This window comes from Danio aesculapii, chromosome 14, assembly GCF_903798145.1.
Source record: "Danio aesculapii chromosome 14, fDanAes4.1, whole genome shotgun sequence".
Taxonomy (NCBI): domain Eukaryota; kingdom Metazoa; phylum Chordata; class Actinopteri; order Cypriniformes; family Danionidae; genus Danio; species Danio aesculapii.
This window is the reverse complement of record NC_079448.1, coordinates 47,621,620-47,647,963: the sequence shown is the minus strand read 5'-3', so window position 1 is coordinate 47,647,963 and position 26,344 is coordinate 47,621,620. Positions and strand designations below refer to the sequence as shown.

Genomic DNA, 26,344 nt, shown 5'->3' with positions numbered 1-26,344 from the left:
CCAAATACACCAACTAACCAACCTCCGGGAGGCTGGGCTAAACGCTGTGTGTCCAAGATGGCGGCTAACTCCATTGAAAGGTAAAACAAAGACTTCTGGCTATCATATCAGTTTGTAGTCATGCATTTTTTGGAGTTTCATCAGATTGGGTTTTAAGTTAAGCGATTAGGAGTTCGCTGGGTTGTGAATCTGCAGGTGTCAAATAAGGATGAGGACTGTAGATGTGAATGCGTGGCTAAACCATCGCTGGCATTATGACGAGTCATGTTTGAATTTATAAAACATTGATACCTTTTAATGCATTGTAGTTGATGTGAATTAATCAACACGAAAATATCATTGCATTGATTAATTTGACCGTGCATTGAAGCCGTTACAATCTTAATCCTGGCATTGATTTTTCTTTTAGATAGGCAGCCGGTGGTCTGTTATGTGTGCTATATTAGATAAATTCCAAAGAATTAGTCTATTATGTCTCTAAATTAGTTACATAGTTAACCTTAAGGTAGTGATTTAGATAATGCAGTGTATTCAGGATTGGCAGTTTTTCCGAATTACTTGTTTTCACCTGAAGTATAATCTCAGCTTCATTTCCTTTTCACGAGATGAAAGGGAAAGCCACGAGATTATGTCACGGGCAGGGTGATAAACTTCTGTTCAGATAAATTAAAATGCCACTCATAAACCTTCATAGCTTTCTCATTTCTTCACATTTATGTTCTATTAGCAAAGATTTGATTTAGAAGTGAGGTACTTAATTTACTTTTGTCACACTGGCTCCTCCTGTAAGTGGACTCTGATCTCTCTTTCATCGTGGGTAGTGTTTTTTCCTGTCATCTCTTTAAAATACTGCAAGTCAATTCATTATACTTGTATAAAATTTGGTTGTTTTGCAGCTAAAAGAAATGTTTGATGTTGCTCTGAATGATAGTAAATGACTACACGCTTGGCTAAATGGCTCGGATTGCATTAGCTTCCAATGCTAATAAGGCCAAAATAACCACACGAAAATACTATCGTTGTGATGGATACTATGTAAAAGTGTTTGTGAGCCATACGATAATAAAATATATTCCAACTTATATGTTATATTTATAACACTTTGTTTTGTAGGTTTACTAGTGGACTGATTTTACTACAGTAAACTGTGATTGTGTTGTAATACTAAGACTGCAGTTGTAGAAACTACAATATTAATCTGTTATATTGATGTAGTTGTTTTATTACCATATCTAATATAGAATTTCAACAAAAGATCAATTCAAGCACTTTACTCTATGGCTCAAAAACACTATTATGTTTATGTACTAAAAGTTACTATAGTATTTTTTCATGTGTTGCAGAAATGTACATTTTGTGCAGTTTTAAGCTTACCCCATTTGTAGCACAAGCCTAAAATAGTCTTGAGGTTTTTTTTTACACCACAGGTTATTGTGATAGTATAAATGAGAAAAAACTTGAAAGCCACTGTGAAAAATATATTCAGGTGCCTGATTAGGGGTAAGTTGGATTTATATTCGCACATTTGGACATTCTCCTTAATATAATATCAGAAAAGTATTCTTTGCCAATTCCCGTGCTGAAAAAAAAGCATCTTAAACCAGACCAGTCTGGTTTTAGAGGGGTTTTGGCCATTCCAATCTGATGTTAGCTGGGTTAGGCTGGGAAATGACTAATTAAAACCTAACCAGCCTGGTTTAAGATGGACATAGCTGGTTTTGGCTGGTCATTTTCCAGCCTGACCAGCTAAGACCAGCCTGGAAATGGTCAAAACCCCTCTTAAACCAGGCTGGTTTAAGGCCCAAGGTGTTTTTTTACATGCATTTTTTTTATTTCTCTTTGCTATTTGCTATTTATTGGAACCTAATTAGAATAAAAATCTAAGTATCATCTTTTGATATGATGTATTTTAAATAGCCACTTAAGAGCTAAAATGTGGACACTCAACCTCTTGGAGGCTAAGCAGTTTTTTTTTTTCAGCACGGTAAATGGGGAAATCAATTAGCAACCAATGGCTATCAAAATACATTGTTCAGTCAATTAAATAGTGCTAATGTTGTTTAAAGTCATACTTTGAAGCGATTTCAGACTGAATATTCAAAGTACCATAGTAAACAAAATGGGGACTGTGAAAGTGAACGAATGTGCGGATGTAAAACCAACTTTACCTCAATAGGTGCCTGGGGGTTTTAATCTCGGTCATGAAAGTGATCCTTAAGGGTGGTAAATAAGGAAGTGAACGTATCACTCACACTTATTGTTATCAGCTCACTCATTACTTAAACATGATCCATGCCGGTAATCTAATCTGAACTCTCTCCAATCTTATTTTTCAGGATGGGGCTGCTGTCTGTGCTCTGTGTGTCTCTGTTTTTCAGCAGCGCATTTGCTGTGGATCGGGGAAGCTTTAAAACTTGTGATCAGAGTTCCTTCTGCAAGTATGTTGGTTATCCTTTTAATCTAATGTGCCAAGTACTAGCAAAATCTTCTCGAAGATTAATTCCATGCAATTATCAATCTTTTCAATTTAGGGCTGGGCGATATGGCAAAAATGCAATCTCAATTAATTATTTTCCATATCGAACAGTAACGGTATATATTTCGATACACGGTGTTAATGCTTCCAGGCTTAAAAGAGTACCCCAACAATGACTGAAGCCACAAAAATTAGAGGGTCCATTATATAGCATAACGTGCTTTTGGTGGCTGATAATTTTTGGTGGCCGAAAATTCGGTGTATCTCTAATATCAACATACTGAAAGTTCTCATTGTTGCACATTTCTGCTGTGTGTTTGGCTCTTAGATCTAAATATAGAGTAAAAAAAGTCCAGAGCTTATCATTGTTATTGGCATAAATTTTATTTCGGTTCGATATAATAGTTTATCGGCCCAGCCCTATTTCTTTTTTGTGAACAATTGTTTTTATTATTTCAGTTTTTGTTTAATATAGAGAGCATACAGCATATGACTATATCAAAAAACAACCCTGAATCCTTACCCCCACCCAGGTAGACTTTTTCTAAAATGACAGAAGTTAAAAGCTTGCCGTGTTATTAAAAAGAAGCTTAAACGTCCAGCCCCGTACTGTGTTGTGGTATGTTAGATAATGTTTGCCAATGATTTTTCTCTCTCTGCTTATTCATAGACGTCAGCGGGCGCTCAAACCCGGTCAGTCTCCATATCGAGCTCTTCTGGACACTTTGGAGCTCAGTGACTCACGACTGACCCTCCAGCTCATCAATGATAACAACAAGGTCTGTCAAATCACACTGGTAAAATCACCTATCACATATGTCACATATCATAACTATGTAACTGCAATAATATATTTAAGTATTTAATTCATTCCTTTTTAAATTGGTTCTTATATATATTTATTTAGTTCTGCATTACATCTACTATGATGTTTGAATGACAAAATAAAGGAACTGAACTGAAACTAACACTGAATAAGGCACATAATCAGCAACTGAGGTAATCATTGTCAGTAGATGTCATCTGATATTGGATTTAGCAGAGCAAGGAATTTTTCACAGATTTTTTATTATGGTTATATATATATATACACACACACATTTTTTTATTATGGATTTATATATATATATATATATATATATATATATATATATATATATATATATAGAATATATATATATATATATACACACATATATACACACACACACACACACACACACACAACACACACCACCACACCACACACACAACACACACACACATTTTTTTATTATGGATATATATATATATATATATACAATAATACATACATATATATATATATATATATATCTATACATATACATATATATATTACCATATATAATACATATAATATATATATACATATATACATACATATATATATAATACATATATACATATATATATATATATATCTATATATTATTATATATATATATATAATATATATATATAATATATAATATATATACTAATATATATATATATATACTAATCTACATAACATATACTAATTACATACATATATATATATATATATATATATATATATTATAACATATATACATACATATATATATATCTATATATATATATATATATATATATACATATATATATATATATATATCTATATATATATATATATATATATATACATATATATATATATATATATATATTATATATATATATATATATCTATATATTACATAGCAGTGGTGTCCCACCAGTGACGATATACAGCCACATCGCACTGCTATGAGTGTGATATTGCATTTATACAACATTTCGACAGCATAATTGTGTATAAAAAGAAAATCAAACACGGAGAGGCTCAAAAACCCTTTTGTAAGAGGAACTACTTCCGCTGTATATTCACCTCCGCAGCTGACGATCAGAACAGCAGAAACCAACGCCACTTTAGAACTAACGTTAGTATTTGAATGATTTTCAAGTGAAAATGATGACAAAGCAGGTGATTTTGCTCACATTTTAGGATTATAAGGCTGAACAGCATGAAATGCCATCAGTCTACAGAGATTTCCCAGTATTTCCCTTTTGCAATCGGGAGATCATAATAATTAACCCCGAAAAAGCCAGATGACAATAATTAACCCTGAACACTACCAAATTACTGTATGGCGTAAATACAACACTACAACGTACAAAAGAGAGATATCGACTTGGAATGTCCCTTACCTGTTCTGTTCTTGATTTGTTCAGCTGTGGTTTGAAACATTCGCTGAAAAAATGCTGTTTTATTCCCATAAGGATTTTGCAGTCTCTGTTGCCATCTTGTGGCGGAACTTCAATTGTCATTGCTCTGCTCAGTATGGCAGGCTGGCCGCCAAATCTGGCCTGCTAAATCTCCAAATTATGAATATTTAAAATAGACACAATCCTTATAAATAAACTACATAGTTGCAATCTAAACAACTACGTTCTCACGTAAAAACCCCTCAAAAGTACATTATGTTGTCCAACAGCTGCAATATTTGTCAAACTGTAGTCCTCAGCTTTTATTCGAGCCGAAATAAGAAAATTTCCTTGCTCAGTTAAACATAATTTGGGAAATATTTTAAAAAAAGAAAAAAGTAAAAGGGGGGCTAATCATTCTGACTTCAACTGTGTGCGTGCGTGTGTGTATGTGTGTATGATGTGTATATACATATATTAATTTATTTTTTATAAAATTTTTAAGGGAGGTTAATAATTTAGCTTTCAACTGTACATTGTATAAATATTTATAGAAATTAAAGTGACTTGACTTTAGTGGGCCCTAGGATAATGTATCTGATGTTGTCTGATTTCTCGCAGGTTCACCTGCTGCTGGAGCTCTACAGACTGCAGGGCAATATGACTCGGGTGAAGATAAATGAGCTGAAGCCTCTGAAGCCACGCTTTGAGGTGCCAGATGTGCTCATAGCAGATCCTCCGACTGAGCCGTGAGTGTGTTTCTGATCCTAGACCACAGACACAAGCTGTTTCCATCCAAAGATGCAAAGTAGATATATGCGCAAAAACTGTAATATTGCATAAAACATTTGCTATTAAGGCACAGTTACCATCCAGTCAGTCAAAGAGAAAAAAATCGTCACTCCCTGATCAACTGGCGCCAATATCTATAAGAACAATGAGATTTGCTTTGGTAAAAGCTAATGTGGGCCTTTTTTCTTATGTAATAACTAACTTGCACCTCAGAAGACAAAACACAATGAATGTGTGGCAGCTTTGAGGCGCTCTTGGTGAGTGTAGATGCTCAAGACAGTTCTGGAGATAATAATTAGGAGTGCACGATATTAGAAAAAACTGACATAGGAAATATATTTGTGTGATTTATTGTTTATTATTATTTATTTATTTTTCTTTTTTTTTCTTCTTTTTTTTTTATATATTCCGATATGAATATAATTTCACAATATGACTTAAGTAACTGTTTGGAACAAATTCATAATTTAATATTGATTGAGAGGATTTTTTAGATGAGTGCATCTGTATGAAATATCCAAAAATACAAAAATATCAAAATTAAATAAAAAGACCAAATATACAAAAGAAATATTGTAAAAATTATGGTTTTCAGTGGAATCTAACAATATTGAAATACAGAAATTCATCTATCAAATCTAAAATAACTCTGTATAGTCTTCATTTTATGAATAAACACAATTGAGGCCTTGAGACGAAGAACCATATAGGTCCATATTTTCACAATTTGTGTAATAAGAGTTGTTTTCATTTGGTTTGGGAACACTATATATTTTTATTTTACTTGAAGATAAACAAAAGCTTCTCAATTCTAAGAAGATACATTCTTCAGTGTCAGTATTAAAAATCGTAAGTTACTGTGATTTTTATATTTCTCAAATGTGGAAGAACAGTATATGTCTAGTTAGTGAGGAATAACAGTATAACTCCAATTCATCATATCACTTTAAACCTTAAAGATCTGATTCCTTTATCTTAGTTTGAATACAATAACAGAAACTTCATGTAATATTAAGCATTTCTTTCAAGTTTATTATTATACTGTTTTTGCACTCCATCGAACGATATAAATAAATATATAAACAAATAAACTCTGCTTGCCATAGTTTACACAGGGCTGGCAGGAAATATGCATTGATACAGGTTTATTATATATGATGTGTTTGTTTATTTTGAAAAGCGTCTCTATTCTTCTTAGTGGACATAAACGTTTTTTTTCCGTGTGATGCTATTTTAATGTTTAAAATGCACTCTTGGTCTCGTGTAAATATCCTGGAAATATCCCCCAAACGGTTTCTTATACAAAGCTCACACATACAATTAATGTAGGAATTTTATTTATTATTATTTTTTAAAGATTTATTTTTGGCCTTTTTGCCTTTATTAGATAGGACAGTATTTAGACAGGAAGAGAAGAATATAACGGTTCACCAGATACACAACAAGCCGTGTGGAGCGGTTACAAGTAACAAAACACAATTAATACATAATTTGCAAGCTAGAGAAAACAAGGAGGCAGCCATTTTAGTTGCAACCTACTTACACTTGTGAAATGGAGGAAGAAGAAACTGATCTATGAACTGTGTACTGATAAGTACCTGTCAAGCTCTGACAAAGTCCCCACATCAACAGTCTTTTCTGAGACTTCTTTTACAAATGGCCACCGATGAATCCTCGTTGTAAGCGTGTAGATTGCTGAAGCGCTCGTCAGAAAAATGATGCGAATACAGCACAAGGCTGGGGCTATATGCTAAGGTAGTTTTGCAGAAATAAACTTCATCCACTGACTCTTCACAGCCTCCTCTTTGGGTAGGGAAAATAACACTAACTTTCCCTCAAACTTCAGAGCACAGCGTCTTCGCGACTGGGGTCTGCTACAGTGTTTATCATCTTGTTCTTCTTTCTACAGTGTTTTTGGCCGGGGGTTTCAAATTTCCCCTGTCTGCGTGTGCAACAAATGGGCGTGGCTTGAGTTCCGTATGGACGTCACGCCAACAGGGCTAAAGACTTGTTACCAAGACATTTCGTGTGAACCACTCTGAGGTTCTATCTTTTATAGATAATCAATCATTTTAAACATGGTGCACTTTCGTGATTTAAGCCTTAGCTGGATATTTCACTTCACTTAGAGCTGTTACACCACTACATTAAAGAGAAAACCCTTAATAGGGGCTCTTTAATGCCATATTCTAAAATGTGCATGAAAATAAGTGCAATGGAAACATAGCTTCAGTTAATCGACACATGCATGATTTATTGTGCGCCTCTGAATAACCTCGGTTTCTCTCTTCTCTTCTCTTTCTTTCAGTCTCTCCAGTGCTGTCTCAGGATGATAATGGCCTTGTGTTATCTCTGGGAGCCGAGAGTCAGAGGCTGATTGTGAGCGCTCGTCCCTTTCGACTGACATCATGGAGGGGCCGGAGGTGCTGCTGTCCCTCAACTCTCGCGGCCTTCTAGCCTTTGAGCATCTGCGGCTCCGTAAGGACCGTAAGGTGCTGATGCTATGATTTGGTAGTTAAGAAGTATATGGATGAAGCACATACACACAATGGAAGCAATGTGTGTTTATTCATTTTTTTAACTAATGTCTAATAATTTATTTATTTGTCTTTGCTATTAGATTTTATTAGTTATTTTGCATGATATTAAGTATTTAGCTTGAAGTGTAATTTTAAAGGTTTAACTTGGTTTATTAGGCAAGTCATTGGAAAACCATCAATACACTTTATTTTAATTGTCCTTGTTATCGCAATACTATAGAACTTGCAACTAATTATGCATAATTGCATGCAAATAATTCTAAACAGAATCTACATTGTAACCATAACAATGTAGTAAGTATAATAATTAATGTTAAAAGTATTGTAAAAAGTAATTAAATGAATAGTTTCACCTTAAAATAAATTTTTAATACAGTATATATTTAAACATCTCACTGACTTTTGAATGGTAGTGCTAATAAAAATGTCATTCACTCAGGTTGAAATGTATTTAATTATGTATTTTTTATGTATTTATTTATATTTATGTATTTGTTTAAATTATTTATTTGTTTTATTTTTATTAATTAATTATTTATTTATTTTATTGATTATTTTTATTTGTTAATTTTTATTTATTAATTTTTCTTTATATACTTTATTTATTTAATCTTTTAATAATTATTTTTTTAAGTATTTTATATATTTATTTATTTTTATATATTTATTTTTATTTATTTATTTAATTTTTATTTATTATTTATTTTTATTTATGTTTATATTTATTTATTTTTAGTATTTATCTATTTATTTATTTTTATTTTATTAATTTTTATTAATGCATCATTTATTTTTATTTATTAATTTATTTTGATGTGTTATATTTATATATTATATTTATTTTTTGTTATTTATGTATGTATTTATTTTTATTATTTATTTATTTTTCTTTATTTTTATTTATTTATTTAATATTTATTTATTATTTATTTTTATTTGTTTATTTATCTTTATTATATTATGTATTTATTTTTATTTATTTCATTTTATTTTATTTATTTTTATTATTAATTATTCATTTTTAGTTATTCGTTCATTTATTTTTATTTATTAATCATTTATTTGATGTATTTATATTTATATATTTATTTATTTTTATCTATTTATTTATTTTTATTTATTATTTATTTTTATTTATATTTATTAATTTTTAGTTATTATGTATTTATTTTTATTTATTTATTTTATTGTTTATTAATTTTTATTTATTAATTATTAATTTTTATTTATGCATTCATTTATTTTATTTATTAATCATTTATTTTGATGTATTTATATTTATGTTTATTTATTTTTATGAATTAATTATTTATTTTTATTTATGTATTTACTTTTTAATATATTTATTTGTATCCATCTATATATGTTTTATTTTTATTTATAATTATTAATTTTTATTCATGTATTTTTTTTCTTTATGTATTTTAGTGTTTATTCATTTTTATTTATGTAAGTTTTTTTCTTTAAATTTTATGTATTTATTATAATTATGGCATTTTGTAAATGAATCTACATTCATTACATTACATTCTCATTCTTATTCTCCTGTGTGTGCAATCACAGGCAAAGCTCAACCAGACGGTGCTGAAGTTAAAGAAAGCGCAGAAGCAGATCAGCAGCAAGATGAAGGAGAAAAGGCAGTGAAAATAACACTCCAGTCTGATTCAGTGATGTCTCTTAAAATGCACCCAACCGGTTTAGCAGCTGTATGGAATAGTTATGCAACAATGACATGTGATAAAGTAACATAATAACTAAACAGAACATGACTCCATCGTCATCAGCCTGACTCTGAGAACTAAAACCTGAAGTAAAACTAGCTTTTTTTGTCTCCACACAATAGGATGAAGATGGAGAGAATGATAAAGATGAAGACGGTTTGTGGGATGAGTCATTTAAAGCTCATGCAGATACCAAACCAAACGGTATGAACTGATGTCACTTAAAAGTCCCATAAAACCACTGTCTTATTGGTGCTTCCTACTGAAACAGAAAGTTTGGACTTTGTTCCTTTTATAAGCTAGCCTGTTAATTTGTTAATTACAAGAAGTTAGTTCTGATTTCCCAGCAAAGACAATGCAAATTGTATGCGTCTGAGTGTATGCACTACCTGACAAAAGTCTTGTCACCTATCCATGTTTTGGGAACAACAAATACTAACTTGATTTCTAGTTGATCATTGGTATCAGAAGTGGCTCACATGAAAGGCAAAGGCCTCTAATTTACACTTATTTACCAAAATAAAATATGATCATGCCTCGATTTTAATTATTTCATTAGGACAGTAAGGTCTGATTTGTTTAGACACAAGTCGTGTCACTTAACAGAATAATGTCCAGTTTAGAATATAAAGTCATGGTTGCAGAGGAAAAAGAATGAATATTGTGTTTCACTCCCATGAGCTTGGAGGACTGCATCTGTACATCTTGCAATGACTCAAATAACTTATTAATAAAGTCATCTGGAATGGCAAAGAAAGCGTTCTTGCAGGACTCCCAGAGTTCATCAAGATTCTTTGTATTCATCTTCAATGCCTTCTCCTTTATCTTACCCCAGATATGTCAATAATGTTCATGTCTGGGACTGGGCTGGCCAATCCTAGAGCAACCTTGACCTTCTTACAAAAGATATTTGAAGTTTTAATTAAGCTTAATAGATTGACTCCATCTAAGTTTTATCATATTGTTACCCATTAAAAATGAGAGTCTACCCTTAATCTTATATGTATGTATGTATGTATGTATGTATGTATGTATGTATGTGTGTATGTATGTATGTGTGTGCGTGTGTGTGTATATGTTTATATATATATATTATATATATATATATATATATATATATTATATATATATATATATATATATATATATATATAATATATATATATATATATATATTATATTATATATATATATATATATATTACTTAAGCATAATTAACTAAAGTATAAAGCACACGAAACCAAAAATTTCATCACGTGGTCCTAATTCTCACAGTAATGGAATGTTAATATTTAAACTTAAAGGTCCCATGAAGTTAAATGAAGTGTTTTTCACATGTTAGTGTCAGTATATTCATTTTTAGGATATGTATAATCTAGTGTGCTCCAAAACAGTGTCAAAATTCGCATTTTAGAAACATATAAAACTGATATTAACATGTAAAGCTTATAGTTATCACTTCTGCCAAACTGGACAATGGTTTTATTCATGTCAACACATTACATTTTTCATTTTTATCTTCACCGATCAAATGCTCTCTAGTGTGTGACATGCCCTGCCCCTTCAAGATGCTTCTCGTTGCTTTTTCATTTGATGCACTTGAGCTCAACCACTCTCAGCTGGCAGAGCTGTGATAAAACAAAATGCTATTGGCTTGTTTTAAAAAGGGGAGAAGCTACTCTATGTCCCACTCTCTCTTTGGGTTTCTTTTGAGATTACGTCAAACATTGAATAAAAATGCACATTTCAAAACGCCTCATGAGACCTTTAAAAGCGTCCACATCATTATTATTATTATTATTATTATTATTAGTAGTAGTAGTAGTAGTAATAATAATAGTAGTAGTATTTCTAAGGAGCATTATATATGTTGATTTTTCTTCTTCTTTTTTTTTTTTTTTTTTTTCCCCAATCTTTCCACAGGCCCGACATCAATAAGTTTAGACTTCTCCTTGCCGGGTGTTTGAACATGTATATGGCATACCAGAGCATGCAGACAACCTAAAACTCAAAACTACAGAGTAAGATCACTTCTTTACACATAGAAATGACTGATCTGTGAGGCTAGAATGCAATAATGATTTTTTTTTTCTCTAGTGGTGGTGATCCATAACAGGTTGTATAACCTAGATGTGTTCAGTATGAGCTCTATAACCCTATGGCCTTATATGGATCCGTACCCGTTATGATTGCTCATAACACTCAGAGAACTATGGGCATTTTCTGGCTTAATGCTGCTGAGACCTGGGTGGACATCAGTTCTAATACAGCGGGAAGGTAAAGAAAATAACTGTGAAAGTGAAAATATTAAATATGTTATTATGATCTTTACGTGAAGCTGCTTTGACACCATCTACATTGTAAAAAGCGCTATACAAATAAAGGTGAATTGAATTAAAGTGAATGTTCAGGCACATTGAGTATAAGAATGATGAGATGATACTTTGTAAGATTGCATTTAAGGTTCACAGTGCAGATGCAAAATACTAATCAGTCTATAGTATTAGTAAACTAGTCATTTTATATCTGCATACTCTGTCACTATAGTTCAAACCACTGGGTCCAACTCATTTGCCAGCAAGAAGTTTTAAATCATTCATAATATAATAAAATTAGGATGTGATCAACATGTAGAGGCCAGGATTGGATTGTTTCTTCAATTTTTGTACATAAAATGTGATGCCGCATTTAGTTTAAGATGGACATTTATGAACATTTATGACATTTATTTATAAAGAATTTAAAAAAATCAATACATCTCTCAAATGGATTTCGAGATTACTTTTTAGACAGGTGGCGCTGTTCTGCTTTACAAAGAGCCACGCTCTGCTTGCATAAGTGAAGTGAATTACAAATGTTCAGTGTGAAATTGCATAATCATTGATATAAAAAGCCAATTTAACTGACTCATCTGAATGCACAAAAATCCGCCTAGAGCGCCATTCAAGCGCCATTCGCGGATTTAAAAATCCGCCTAGAGCGCCATTCGCGGATTAAAAATCTGCCTAGAGCGCCATTCGCGGATAAAATCCGCCGCGAATTAAAAACCAGCCCAGAGCGCCAATTCGGGGTTAAAAACCAGCCGCGGATTAAAAAACCAGCCCAGAGCGCCATTCGCGGGTTAAAAACCAGCCCAGAGCGCCATTCGTGGGTTAAAAAACCAGCCCAGAGCACCATTCCCGGGTTGGAAAACCAGCCCAGAGCGCCATCTGCGGGTTAAAAACAGCCCAGAGCGCCATTCGCGGGTTAAAAACCAGCCCCAGAGCGCCATTCGCGGGTTTAAAACCAGCCCAAATGGCCATTTCGCGGGTTAAAACCAGCCAGAGCGCCATTCGGCGTTGTTAATTAAAAACCAGCCCAGAGCGCCATGCGCGGGTTTAAAAATCTAGCACAGAGCGCCACCTGCTGTTTAAAATCTAGCCCTTGAGCGCCACCGCTGTTTTTAAATTCTAGCCTTGAGAGCCCACTGCTGATTAAATAACTAGCCTTGAGAGCCTTCTGCTGATTTAAAAACTAGCCTTGAGAGCCTTCTGCTGATTTAAAAACTAGCCTTGAGAGCCTTCTGCTGATTTAAAAACTAGCCCTTGAGCACCATATGCTGTTAAAAAACTAGCCCTTGAGCACCATCTGCTGATGTTAAAATCTAGCCTTGAGTGCCAAGCGTTGTTAAAATTCTACCTTGATCGCCATTTGCTAATTTTAAAACCTAGTCTAGAACTCTGTCTACTGCTGAAAACTAGCCCAGAGCGTCGTCTGCTGTTAAAAACCATGTTCAGCATCAATTTAAGAGAGTATAGTGACGCATTTTGAAAATCTCAAAAGTTTTTTCTCAAACTAAACGTGAACATCTTGTCTTTGGCCATATATATATATATATATATTACTGTTCAAAAGTTAGAATCTCTAGATGATAATCTCTTATTTTAGTGTATTTTATAATTTCCTCTTTTCCTTTCAGACCGTGTTTGGTAAGATGCTGGACTTTGTTCAAGGCTCCAGTGAGACGCCACAGACAGACGTCCGCTGGATCTCTGAGAGCGGCATCATTGATGTGTTTATCATGCTCGGGCCCAAACCATCAGACGTTTTCTCTCAGTATGCCTCTCTCGCAGGTAAATGAGCCACAGATGAGCTCTTAACTACACCAACAGTACATTCATATGGTAGATGATAAATATCACCCCCCTCCTTATAATATGGTAAATGTTGTTTTAAGGATGCACAAGCTGACATTTAAGATTTAGACACTATCCTTTTTTTTTTTTTTTTTTTTTTTAAGCAAAATTTTTTTTAAAAACGAAGAACAAGCTGAAGCAGTGTTTAATTCCTGAGTTAATCTCTTTTTGAATTAATCATTTGAGTCAGTGATTATTCATAAAGAAAGTTTGTTCTTATTTTAAATAATAATTATTAAAACAATAACTAAAATCATGCATAATACATAGTATAATAGATTATGGTTGTGCTACATTCAACCATGTGGCTTCTTCCTATTTTTTTAGTTGCTTTTTTTGAATTCAAACTGTTTTGTCAAGTAATGTTTTAAACTTTCTATTTAGTATAGATGTGTGAGATTGTTGGATTGAGCCACTTGCTTTCCATTTAAATATGTCAACTGTTTGATTAGTTTATGTACATGTCAATGACTGATGCGTTAAGGGATTTGCTGCCACCTACTGGCAGTTTTCATATTTATCTGTCCTTGATAGGTCTAAGACACACTTAACAAAAAATATTGTTAATGTTGTGTGTGTGTAATATTACACGTACCTGCCAGTATTTTTGGTATTATGGAACTGCTGGCATTGAGTAAAGTATAACGCAATGTAAATAAGAGATTTGATTGTGCAGTATAGACAAATTACAGTAAAGTTGAACTGAAGTGTAATCATTGGCATAGATTATACACAGAGGTTGCTCTTTTTCTGTTTATGTAACCCATTCATTATTCATTTGAATGCTGATCAAGTACATAATGTGATTTAAGTTTAGAGAGTGAGATTTATTAAAATGCATAACTAAATCAGAAATTGCAGCATTTACTATGAAAGCACAGCAGCAGACTCATGAGATTAAAACAGATTCTGCATGAAGTCATGTACTTTTTACAATTATTTTAAGCTACAGCCTTTTATGTTTTCATACTTTATTGTATTATTTACTTGTCATTTTAATAACGTTAATAAGTAACTAATTTCATTTATTAGATGTTTGTATTTCACCCAAGTAATAAAAAAATGAAAGTTTGATTCTTGGTTATTATTCTGTCCAATTACTTTTGGACCCTTGACAAGTGGGAGGCATATATGCAAACTGTTGTAATTCCTACACCGTTCACCTGATTTAGACGCAAATACCCTCAAATTAAAGCTGACAGTCTGCAGTTAAACCACATCTTGTTCGTTTAATTTCAAATCAATTGTGTTTGTGTATAGAGCCAAAATGTTTAGAATTGTGTATATGTCCAAATATTTATGGATCTAACTGTATATTGGCATCAACTATTTAAGTATGTATTGTGATCGGGGCTTAATTTGTGCCAGCACCTCATTTTTCAACCTTGCCCCGCTCTGCTCTACTCCCTCCGCTGTTCACTTTCTTCCCGCGACTCCCTAATCCTCTTCACTTTCCTCCGTGACCCAAACTCCCCATCTCCCAAACCCCCACCCCCCTCGGTCTTTCACTTTCTGGTAACAAGCCGGCTCTGTTACCCCGATCTGTTCCGGGACCTCGCAATTTACATATTAAGCACAGATTGTGTTTAACACTTGTGTGTGTGCATGTGTTTTTCTTCCCTCTAGGCACACAGTCCTTCCCTCCCCTTGCCAGTCTGGCGTATCACCAGTGCCGCTGGAATTACAATGATCAAGACGATGTGAAGTCTGTGGACGAGGGTTTTGACCAGCATGACATCCCTTATGACTTCATCTGGCTGGACATTGAGCATGCAGATGGCAAGCGCTACTTCACCTGGGACCCACACAAGTTCCCTGAGCCAAAAGAGATGCTGCAGGGCCTGATGGACAAGAGACGCAAGGTCAGACACTGTTGCTCGTAAAAATACTGAATGTTTTCTTGTTTTTTTTTTTTTGACAGGGTTCCCACAGATCAAGGAAGTTTTATCATGGAGGTTTAAAAGTTTTGGGAATTAAAAAAGGAATTTAATAAAGGGGACCTATTATGCAAAACTCACTTTTATAAGGGGTTTAAACACTGTCTGCAGAAACGCTTTGATTGACATTCTCCCTTCATGCTTCTCATCAGAGGGGCAAAGTCCTGCTCATTAGCATAAACAGACCCTGAGGTGAGAAGCAGCCGTCTGCCATTAGAGTTTTCACACCTTGCCAAGGTAACAGGGTTGTTTGCGGGGTCTTAAAAAGGAATAAAAGTTGATAAATCAATTATGAGGGAAAATGAAGGCCTCTTAAAGGTATTGAAAAGTCTTAATAGTGTTTTTACGAGGTCCTTAAATTTTGTTTAAGCATTGTCCAAAGTGTTTGACTCTAAAAAAGCAAAAGTAATTTTATTTTTCTCCTAATAATAACAACGACCTGCTCGATCGACGCGATTGGTTCGGGCAGGGATGTGTCCGGCCAAGCTCCTCTGTATGGGGTGATTTTGGGATGATGGGGTCACAATTTTGGGCAAACACAGGAAGGTGATGTGACGCTCTGCACATATAGCGAAACCATAGAGCGAAACAGATGGCTTAATGGGAAAATGTAAGTTTGCGTACTCCTGGTTAGAGAAAGCCTCATTTAAACAGTGGCTTGAAGATTGTTGCTGAAAACAACCGCGTAATTTATTTCAAGCTTTGTATTCTGTTGCATGCTCCATTGATTTAACTAACAACTGTTAATTAACAACTGTTTATTAAATTAAAGGTTTGATACTGATTAGAACTTTCAGAAAATATTCTGAGAAGGACTTTTAAAAAGTCTTAAAAAGGAATTGAAGTTATCTTTAGGATTTCTGCATATACTTTGGTTAATTTCAGCGGCTAAAGGCTGATTTAAGTTAACACTCTATTAATTCCCACACAGGTCAATTAAATTAGGGCAGTAGCATCAGGATACAACAAGCACATAAAGAAACAATATCACTTGCAAATGATATTAAATAGCACAATCCAGCATGCTTTCATAATGACTTCATAAATATAATACTACAAGGAAAGAACCATACATTAAAAATGTAAAACTTGCTAAAATGTAAGATTTTTAAAGTCTTATGGTTAATTTATCTATTAGAAGAGCATTTAATGCTTCTGTATCTTCCAGAGGGCACAGTACATAAAAGGATGGCAGCCATCTTTTGTCACACTTTGGATTTTCTCTTATCATTTGCTGTTCTGTAATTCTGCTAGAACTCCACAGAGGCAAACCAATAATCTTGGACCAAGCCTTGACTATGCTTTGAAGGATATTTATTTATTTATTTTTTTTAAGTATAAAAAGTTCTCAGTATATATTGTTTTGCGTCGAGTGATGGCCCATGTAGCCTGCCTTGTGCGTAGCCATGCATTTATACTTCTACATACTGTTTGTGTAGCTCTGCAATAACACGTCTAAAGCGCTGGCTGGCAGTTGGTTTTTAGGTTCCTCTGTGTCGAGTTTTGTTTTATGAATGTTACCTTAATGTACAAGTAGCTCAAACTCGCTCATTAACAGTGGGAACCGGCAGATGTGCAACAACTTTAATCATGAGGTAAACACAAACCAGCTCCTTCATGAGACTCGACACTTGTAAACAATCGCTCCATCGGGCTCGCGGCTCTCATCACCGCCCACACTCATCAGTGCTACCAAGTCAACCAATCAGAGCTTGCACTATGTGTCGTTGTGACGTGTCGTTATATTTTCTTAGAGATGTGCACCAGCGTCGGCCACGCCAAAGTATGCGCTGGACTATATGGGTAAGCTTGATGCAGATAAATCAGCATTAGGAGGATAAAAAAATGTGTAGTGGAGTGTCTAAAGTGTCCATAGGCTGCTTTTTTCTGAGATGAAGGCTTTTCAGTTTTTCACAGAGATAGCATTAGTTTGTTTTGAATCTGTCACATAGGTGTTTGTAGCTCCACCCTCTTTTGAAAAGAGGGCTGGGAGCACACTCTCATTTGCATTTAAGACAACAGCCACCAAAACGGCACAGTTTGGATCATAGCCTTAAAGGGTCAGTTTTAGAGAGTTGTACAACATTATTTGTTTGGTATTTTGAGCTGAAACTTCACATACCCACTCTAGGGACATCAGAGACTTATTCTAATATCTTGTAAAAGAGGCATTATAGGTCCCCTTTAAGTGCTGGAATATCAGGGATTTTTGATTGCTTATAATTTATAAAAATGTAAATTCTCTATACTGTTGTTTGGTTTTGCCTATTGATATGATTATTGGATACTAAGCAGATTCTGAAAATAATTTTGTTATGATGATCTTGTTTATAGATGGTGGCTATAGTTGATCCCCATATCAAGGTGGACAGTGGCTACAAGATCCACAATGAGATCACTAATAGAGACTTCTACGTTAAGAACAGTGATGGTAGAAATTATGAAGGCTGGTGCTGGCCAGGTGAGTGTTTTTATATACTCATACGCTACCATTCAAATATTAGTGGTCAGTGAGATTTTTGACAGAAATATAATCAGGATTTAATATTGCTGTTTTGTGACGTTAATATATTTTAAAATGTAGTATTAATTATGTGATGCAAAGCTGCATTTCTATGATCATTACCCCAGTCATTAGTGTTAGATAATCTTTCAGAAATCATTCTATTATGCTGACGGTGCTCAAGAAACCTTATTTTATTGTTATTGTTGATGATGAAAATGGTTCTGCTGCTTAATATATTTTTTCAAGGATGTTTGTTGAAGAGAAACTTTTTAAATCAATCAATTTAAGGTTATATATACAGTGCTTTTTACATTAATTATTTTTCCAAAGCAGCTTTACAATAGGTGTGTGTTACATTAAAATTTAAACTAAAAGCAGTTATACAACATGTTTTTTTTTCTAAAGAGGTTATATCTATTCTGTTTTTATTTTAATTTAAATAATTAAATAAATTTATTTAATTATTTTATTTATTTTGTTATCCCTGTAACATGGAGTGTTTATAAGAAAGTGTCTGGTGCATATAGAGAGGAAAAATTGTTTCCTACAGGTGAACCATCATATTTTACAGTCATATTTGATTAATTGACCATTGCTAAATAACAGTATACATATTTGTTTGAAACAAATCTTATGGATTATACTTTTAAGTGGTAATATAATTGTTGTCTGTATGGACATGTGGGGTGGTTGTCATAAGATGCCCACTATTACATTTATTGTAGTTTACACAAATTTCTCATTCTCACAGGAAACTCTGGTTATCCAGACTTTACCAATCCAGAAATGCGGACCTGGTGGGCCAGTATGTTCTCTTATGATCAATATGAGGTGAGGCTAGTTCTAGTCTTGTCTAGTTATTGCAAGTGTAAATCTATGTGTATTTTCCCTCGTTTCTCATTCTAGACAGGATGTGGTGAAGCTACGTTTCCCTTCAGCATTCGATAGTTCCAGAAGTGCATCAAACTCATGTGACTTTGCCTCAACAGATCATGTTATAACTATGATAGCAGTAAACAGTGTTTTAGCTGAGAAGTGCATGAGCCAAAGTCTTTGATGAAATAGTCTGGTTAAATGATTTTCAGGAGTGACTCATAAGATTGTGTTCAAACTTCTGAAAAGTGAAGCGTTATAGCATCTAATACATAACATTTTTTCACACAATATATATAGGTTTATAAAGGTTTGGAACCACTTGAAAGTAAAAGTAAATTTTCATTTTTGGGTGAACACTTACTGGCAGAGAATGAATTAGAAATTTCATTCAGTGCGTTAACTGATTTCAGCAGGTGTATTTTATTCACAAAGTTAAACCATTTTGTTTTTATTTATATTTTTGGCTACTAATTTTATAACCAATACTGTATATTTACTATAACCTGTGATAAAGCAAATAAACTCATAGATCACATTGTCATAATTTCATTTTATTATTTTTCTGTTTCTAGCTTAATATAGAAGAAGCAAATTCAGAATAAGAAAATTAAGATTGAATCTAAAAACAAATCAAAATTTAGTGTTTTCACATCTTGAATGATAAGGTCATTTGGAGGACCCATTGTGTAACCACTTAACCTGACCTCGAATGTACAGTCAACATGAACCAGAAGCTGTGGCTGTTTTTTTTTTTTCGTATTGTGAAGCTATTCCTAGAGAAACAAAATATTAAATGGGAAAACGGTGGGCGTGGCTTAGTTTTTCTACTGCGAGCTGATTGGATGTACTAAAGTAGGCATTTTGCTCAAAACGATTGGGGAAAGGGTTTGGGGAGGGTTATTAAAACTTAATAGACACCTCCTCCTCATCACCATTTCTGTTTGTTGTCAAAATTGACAGTTGGAGTTAAGTATGTTAGCCACGCCCAATACCCCAAACAGACGAAATCTCAGAATTTAACTGAAAACAAACAGGAAGTGCATTTTCAGATTTTAATTAAAGATTACAAGGGCAAACTTTTTTTTTTCTTAGTGACATGCACAGATGAATTGTTCACTACAAACTAGCAATGTGAACCAACTAAATGGTTAGTTTTGATTTCATTTGTACTTTAACTAGGTTGGATTTTGTCTGAAACTTTCTCAGCAGTCCCGAGTTTGTTCAAATCATTATTTAACATTTAAAATAACATATCTTCAGCAGTTTTGTGCTCGGTGTAAACAAACAATTGATTTTCTTTTTTTAAATCAGTTTAGGACTTAAGGAAATGTGCCCAACATAACAACTTTCCCTGTTGTTTTTCAGGGCTCAATGGAGAATCTTTTCACCTGGAATGACATGAACGAGCCGTCCGTGTTTAATGGTCCTGAAATCACGATGCATAAAGATGCTCTACATGGAAAATGGGAGCACAGAGACGTACACAATATCTATGGACTTTATGTGGTGAGGAAATATACCAGAACTCAAAATATAGAGTGTTTCATAACTAATGAAACAGGAAGGACGCATTAAAAACCTTGTTACAATCATTTATTTTCATTTTTGTGTGAACTATCTCTTTAACAGAGACCGTTTAGCACCACCTACTATCAGAGCATGAGTTAGAAATTTCATTGTGTTATCTGGTTTCAGCAGGTGTGTTTTATTCACAAAGTCAAACCATAAAGTTTTTTATTAATATTGTAGTATATAAGAACAAAATATAGTGTTTATAACTAATTAAACAGGAGAGACGCATCAAATACCTTGTTGAAATCATTTTAATCTCCTTTTGTGTTTGTTTGTTATGTATGCATTTTATTATCATCTCAGTGTGGACAGAAAGGTTTTTTTTCCTGTCAAAGAAACTGACATTTTAAAAGATACTCTCCATGTTTAGTCCATGTTCCATGATCCATGTTTAGTCATGTGATTTGAAATTGTACAGTCAAAGATGAGACATCCCTTTTTAGTGTCGGCATTAATTATATTTTTGAGTGATTTTATATACTTGCCATAAATAAAAAGAGTCAACTTAACCCATTATAGTGTAGAACCCATAAAGTATGGGTTATACTCACTTAAATACTCATTAGGAAAAAAAACAAGAGTGTTACTGGGGTTATTACAAGACTTAAGACTTCATTGGAAAATAAAAAATATATATTAATGCTTAATCCCCCCTGAAGTATGTCAAAACAAGATATATGGGATGTCAGTCCTTTAACACTGAGAAATATTTTACTCTTATCTGAATAATTAAAATGGTCCGTAGATATAAGCAAATGTCTTTTTACTGCAAATGTCACATCCAGAACGCTATATATATATATATATATATATATATATATATATATATATATATATATATATATATATATATATATATATTTCAATTTTTTGCTTGAATTTAATTGTATTATCTTTCAATTTCTAAATATGTTTGGTGACTAAAATATTATTTAATAAATATATCTGTTTAATAAATCTGTTTTGTTTAAATGCACCAAAGTACATTGCCTATATTCACTGAGAAATAGATTAAAAAATATTTTAATTTCAAAATGGGGTGTACTCAGTTATTATTTTATATATAATTATTCTTATAATATATTTTATTAAAATAATTAGTCTGTCCAAAAACATTGAAGGTTGTTTTTGCAGAATGTGACAACTGGTAAAAATAAATGCTTTAATTTGTTGTGATTGAGAAGTCAGGGTTATTACAAAAAAAAATAACTTAACTCTTCTAAAGTTAAAACATTGTTAATGTATTTTCAGTAAAATTAAGTGCCAGGGTTCAACGCTAAGAATTTTTTCTACTGGCCTGATCGTTATTTATAACGGATAAACAGCACTCGGTAATATTTCAGCATGCTTTCACTTTCGTAATCAACATGAAATGCACATTTACCGGTAGGAATGACATCCCACCCTACTCCTAATTCTCTTCATATAGCCGTATAAATGGCTATTACACAACCATAATATACTGTGATATAGCCTGGTTCGTTAGTTCGTTGGATAACTTTTTCTCACTACAATTGATCCGCTCTAGAGTTTGTTTTAATCGAGCCGAGACCACCTCATTCAGGCGATCTCGATCCGGGTGCAATTGCGGGATTCACATATGCCATACAAACCGCACTAACTGGGCAAACGAGACAGGTTCCGAAACAAACATCTCGGTGTGAAAGCACCCTTGAACAGTTTTTAGACAAAATTTGCACGCAATTGACAGACAGTCGTGGGCTCACACGCTGGCTCCAGGCCATTGGGCAGTTGTTATTGTCGAGCCCTGAGTGCACTCTTTTTTTTGTTATTTTGACCAATCATAATTTTATTTTCCCCCTAGCTGTATTTTTCTTGTTAATAATTAGCTTACTATGTACATGAAATCACTTTTGTCAATGTAATATGGCGCAGACACCAAAATAGAATGAAACTTATTTAGTTAATATCAAACATATGCATCAAATAAATACTTTTTGTGTTTCATCAACTCTGTTTGTTTCTTCCATCAGTCCTCAAGAGCTGGCTTTAGAAATCAAGGCTTTCATCAGCGGAGTCGACCAGACACAAGGACGTAAACTCAGCGTACGGGATCATGCTCGCTGTGCAATACGCCTCCTTCGAACTGTCCCAGCCTGCCGTGAAGCCGTCTTGGAGCATTTAAGGGGAGTGTATGATGAATACGTTGCATCCTTTCTACAGGACCTGGAGGCAGAGGGGGAAAATGGTGGTAACGGTGTGAGTGGAGGAAGCAGTGCCAGCATATCAAATTTAGAGGATGTTATTAAAGAAGTCCACGCAGTCCTCTCTGAATTTATCAAGCTTAGTCCTAAAGCTTGGGCTCCCCTTGTGTCCAGCTGGGCTGTAGACCTCCTTGGTCAGCTTAGCAGCAAGCATGCAGGACGCCGGGCCGCTCCTCACTCGTCCAGCCTGAATGAGCTGCTGCAACTTTGGATGTCATGTGCAGCCACTCGCTCACTAATGGAGTGCTACTCTCAGTGTCTAGCGGCCATGTTGGCCTGGTGTCCCGATGCATGTGTGGATGCTTGTTGGACACCTCAGTCCAGCACTCTCCTCATTTTGACTGGGTCGTCGCCCATATTGGTTCTGCTTTTCCTGGTACTATCATTAGCAGGGTTTTAGCTTGTGGTCTCAAAGACTTCTATGCACACGGATATTCCTCTGCTGAGAAGATCAACCAACAGCAAGCAATAGACAAGAGTAGTAGAGTCCCTAAAATAGGCTCAGTGGTTGGTATCCTTGGACACTTGGCCTCTAGACATTCAGATAGCATCAAGAAAGAGCTTCTTAGGATGTTTCAGGACAGTCTGTCTGTGCCTCCACAAAATGTACCTCAGCATACATCTGGAGCGGGTGGATGGGAGAATTCCCCTCATCTTCGTAGGGCAACTGTACCATTCCTGCTTCAACTGGCTGCTCTTTCCCCAACTCTCCTTGGTGCCGTTTCTACAGAGCTTGTTGAGTTTCTCAGACCACCTGTCCTAATTCAACTGCAAGCCCAATTCCAGGCTTTGCCCCGGGAAGAGCTTGAGAATATGTTGGGTCTAGCTGTGCACCTCATAAGCCAAAGCCCTTCAGGTGGAGCAAAAGTGCTGAAGTTCCTTGCAGACACAGCAACGCCCTCTTCAGTGATCATATCAGGTCCTACGCCATCTCCCCATGATGGTATTCGAGAAGCCTGTGACCGATTACTGCAAATGCTTCTGCTGCATCTTCACAAGCTGGTGCACAACCGACCAGACGGTGATGAACCTTTTCCACAGTCGTCTTCTTCTCCGGCAATGCCGCAAGTGATCCCATTTCTTGAAGAGCTCCAGGCTCACATTGCTGATCTGTGTGCTGAAACTCTTAGACTTGAGCGGAAGCGGCACCTTTGGTTGCACCAGCTCCTTTGTCTGCTTTCAGTGTATGGCGGCCCAAGCATAGCCACTGAAGCTTTATGTCAGCTCTTCACTCAAGCCCGAAATCCAGAGGAGCTTGCGTTAGCCTCGCAATTATACACCCAACTTTCCACTTCACTTTGTGGATTACTACCCTCAACAGTAGCCCGCTGTGTTGCTCAGATCCACACACAAACTCTTGAAATTAAAGAGTTAGCTCAGCTACTGAATAACCTGGCTACTGCAGTACAGAGTCAAGAGGAGGAAGGAAAAAACGGAGGAGGTACAACAACTACAACAGGTAGTTTAGCACAGTCTTCAATGGCTTCGGAAGTCAGAGTTGCCGTTTCCAGCCACCTTCAGGATTTCTGTCCACTACTTCTGCATGGGGATTCACTGGTATCCAAAGCAGCTGTCAGACTTCTCTCATGTAGCCAGCTTCCCCGAGCATGCTCTCCAGCTCATCTGTTGCGCATATGTAGAGCTGCGGTGTCGCACTTCTTTGTGTGTTTACGGGAACAAGCGAAGAGTCCTAATTCAGGCCAAGAGGAAGTAGGCTACTCCAGGCGACTCTTATCACGTCTTGCGGCTTATTCTCCTTTGTCGCAAAAAGCTGTGCTTCAACAACTGGTGGAGGGAGCTCTACACAAAGGCAACCAAGATTTATTTGGAGGTCTGCAAGAAAATCCGAGTGATGATGCCACACAGTCCCAAAACCTTGTCCCAGACTTGGGCATCTCCCTATTGGATGTCAACCGCAAATTTGGCACGTCAGTTAACTTCTCTGGTAATGTGTGGTCTGTTTTCCATGCTGGAATAATCGGAAAGGGTTTGAAGCCTCCATACACTCCCTTTCATCCTGACCCAGATCGAGTCAGTCAGAATATACAGACCTTGCTTGCGGTCATGGTTCAGTGCTGCAGCTCAAGTGGAGGAAACCCTACTGGTTCTGCTGGGAGTACTGGTAGTGAACCTAATGTTTCAGATAAACTCCCACCAATCAATGCTGAAGCTGCAAAGGTAATTGCCGTAACTCTTGTGGAGAATATATGCACAGATGTGGCAAATGGAGAACTTTCCTGGCCTCCAGAGGAACATGCAAAAACCACAGTTGAGCGAGATATACACATTCGTCGTTGCTTTGAAAAAACCCCAGTGTTATTTCACCTTCTCCATGTGGTCGCAGCCGGACGTCCAGCTCTGTGCTATTGCTCTGTTATTTTAAGGGGTCTACTGTCCACCTTACTGGCTCACTGGGAGTCCTCAAGGGAGCCGTCAGTGTCTGACTCCCCCTGGCACCTTCAGACCTCCTGCTGGCTTGTATCATGTATGGGCGAAGGTCAGCTACTTCCTCCAGTCTTGAGTAACATCAATGAGGTCTTCCCTCACCTCTCGCCCTTTGAAGTTCGACTGCTGCTGCTGGGCGTATGGGAGTATATGCGAGGGAACAGCCCGATGCCACAGAAGTTCACCTTCTGTGCTGACCAGGGACTTTTCTTTCGGGACTTTTCACGTGATGGAGATGTTGCTCGCTATATTGCGCCCATCCACAGTGTTCTGCATAAAAACATTGACCGATTGGGACACTTGTGCTGGAGGTTTCAAGTTTGATGAAAAATTAATTGAAGATTGTTTACAAACATGATTTTTTCAGGGTCACAGACTTTTTTGGATTTAGATATTTTTCTACGTTGTTGTGTGTTGTAAACTTGAGATCTGAAGTTGACATTTCTACATTTAAAACTGTAACAAACCTACTTTAGATGTAGCGTTTTTCTTGTTTGCTAACCATCAAATCTTTTTTGTATACAACCATCTAGCATCTGTAGATTGTTTGTTTTATTAAAGAGATAGTTCACCCAAAAATAATATACTGTCATAATTTATGAACCCTTTACTTCAGGGGGGTCCAAACTTGGTCCTGGAGGGCCGGTGTTCTGCATAGTTTAGCTCCAACTTCCTCCAACACACCTGCCTGGATGTCTAGTATACCTATAAAGAGCTTAATTAGCTGGTTCAGGTGTGTTTATTTGGGGTTGGAACTAAAATATGCAGCACACTGGCCCTCCAGGACCGAGTTTGGACACCCCTGCTCTACTTGTTTCAGGTCATTTTGAGTTTCTTTCTTCTGTTAAAAAG

At 35.2% G+C, this 26,344-nt stretch overlaps 1 protein-coding gene across 1 annotated transcript; it reads left to right on the top strand.

Moving 5' to 3' along the window:
- The first annotated feature begins 46 nt into the window (after window positions 1-46).
- On the top strand, window positions 47-25,824 carry LOC130240385 (integrator complex subunit 5-like). The gene is given in 14 exon segments (XM_056471867.1): window positions 47-80; window positions 2,337-2,438; window positions 3,147-3,255; window positions 5,324-5,451; window positions 7,854-7,986; window positions 9,598-9,674; window positions 9,878-9,959; window positions 13,715-13,868; window positions 15,558-15,793; window positions 18,203-18,329; window positions 19,126-19,205; window positions 20,616-20,788; window positions 22,817-23,346; window positions 23,349-25,824. Coding segments are annotated over 14 exon segments (4,422 nt in total). The 5' UTR covers window positions 47-57; the 3' UTR covers window positions 25,817-25,824.
- Window positions 25,825-26,344: the final 520 nt, after the last annotated feature.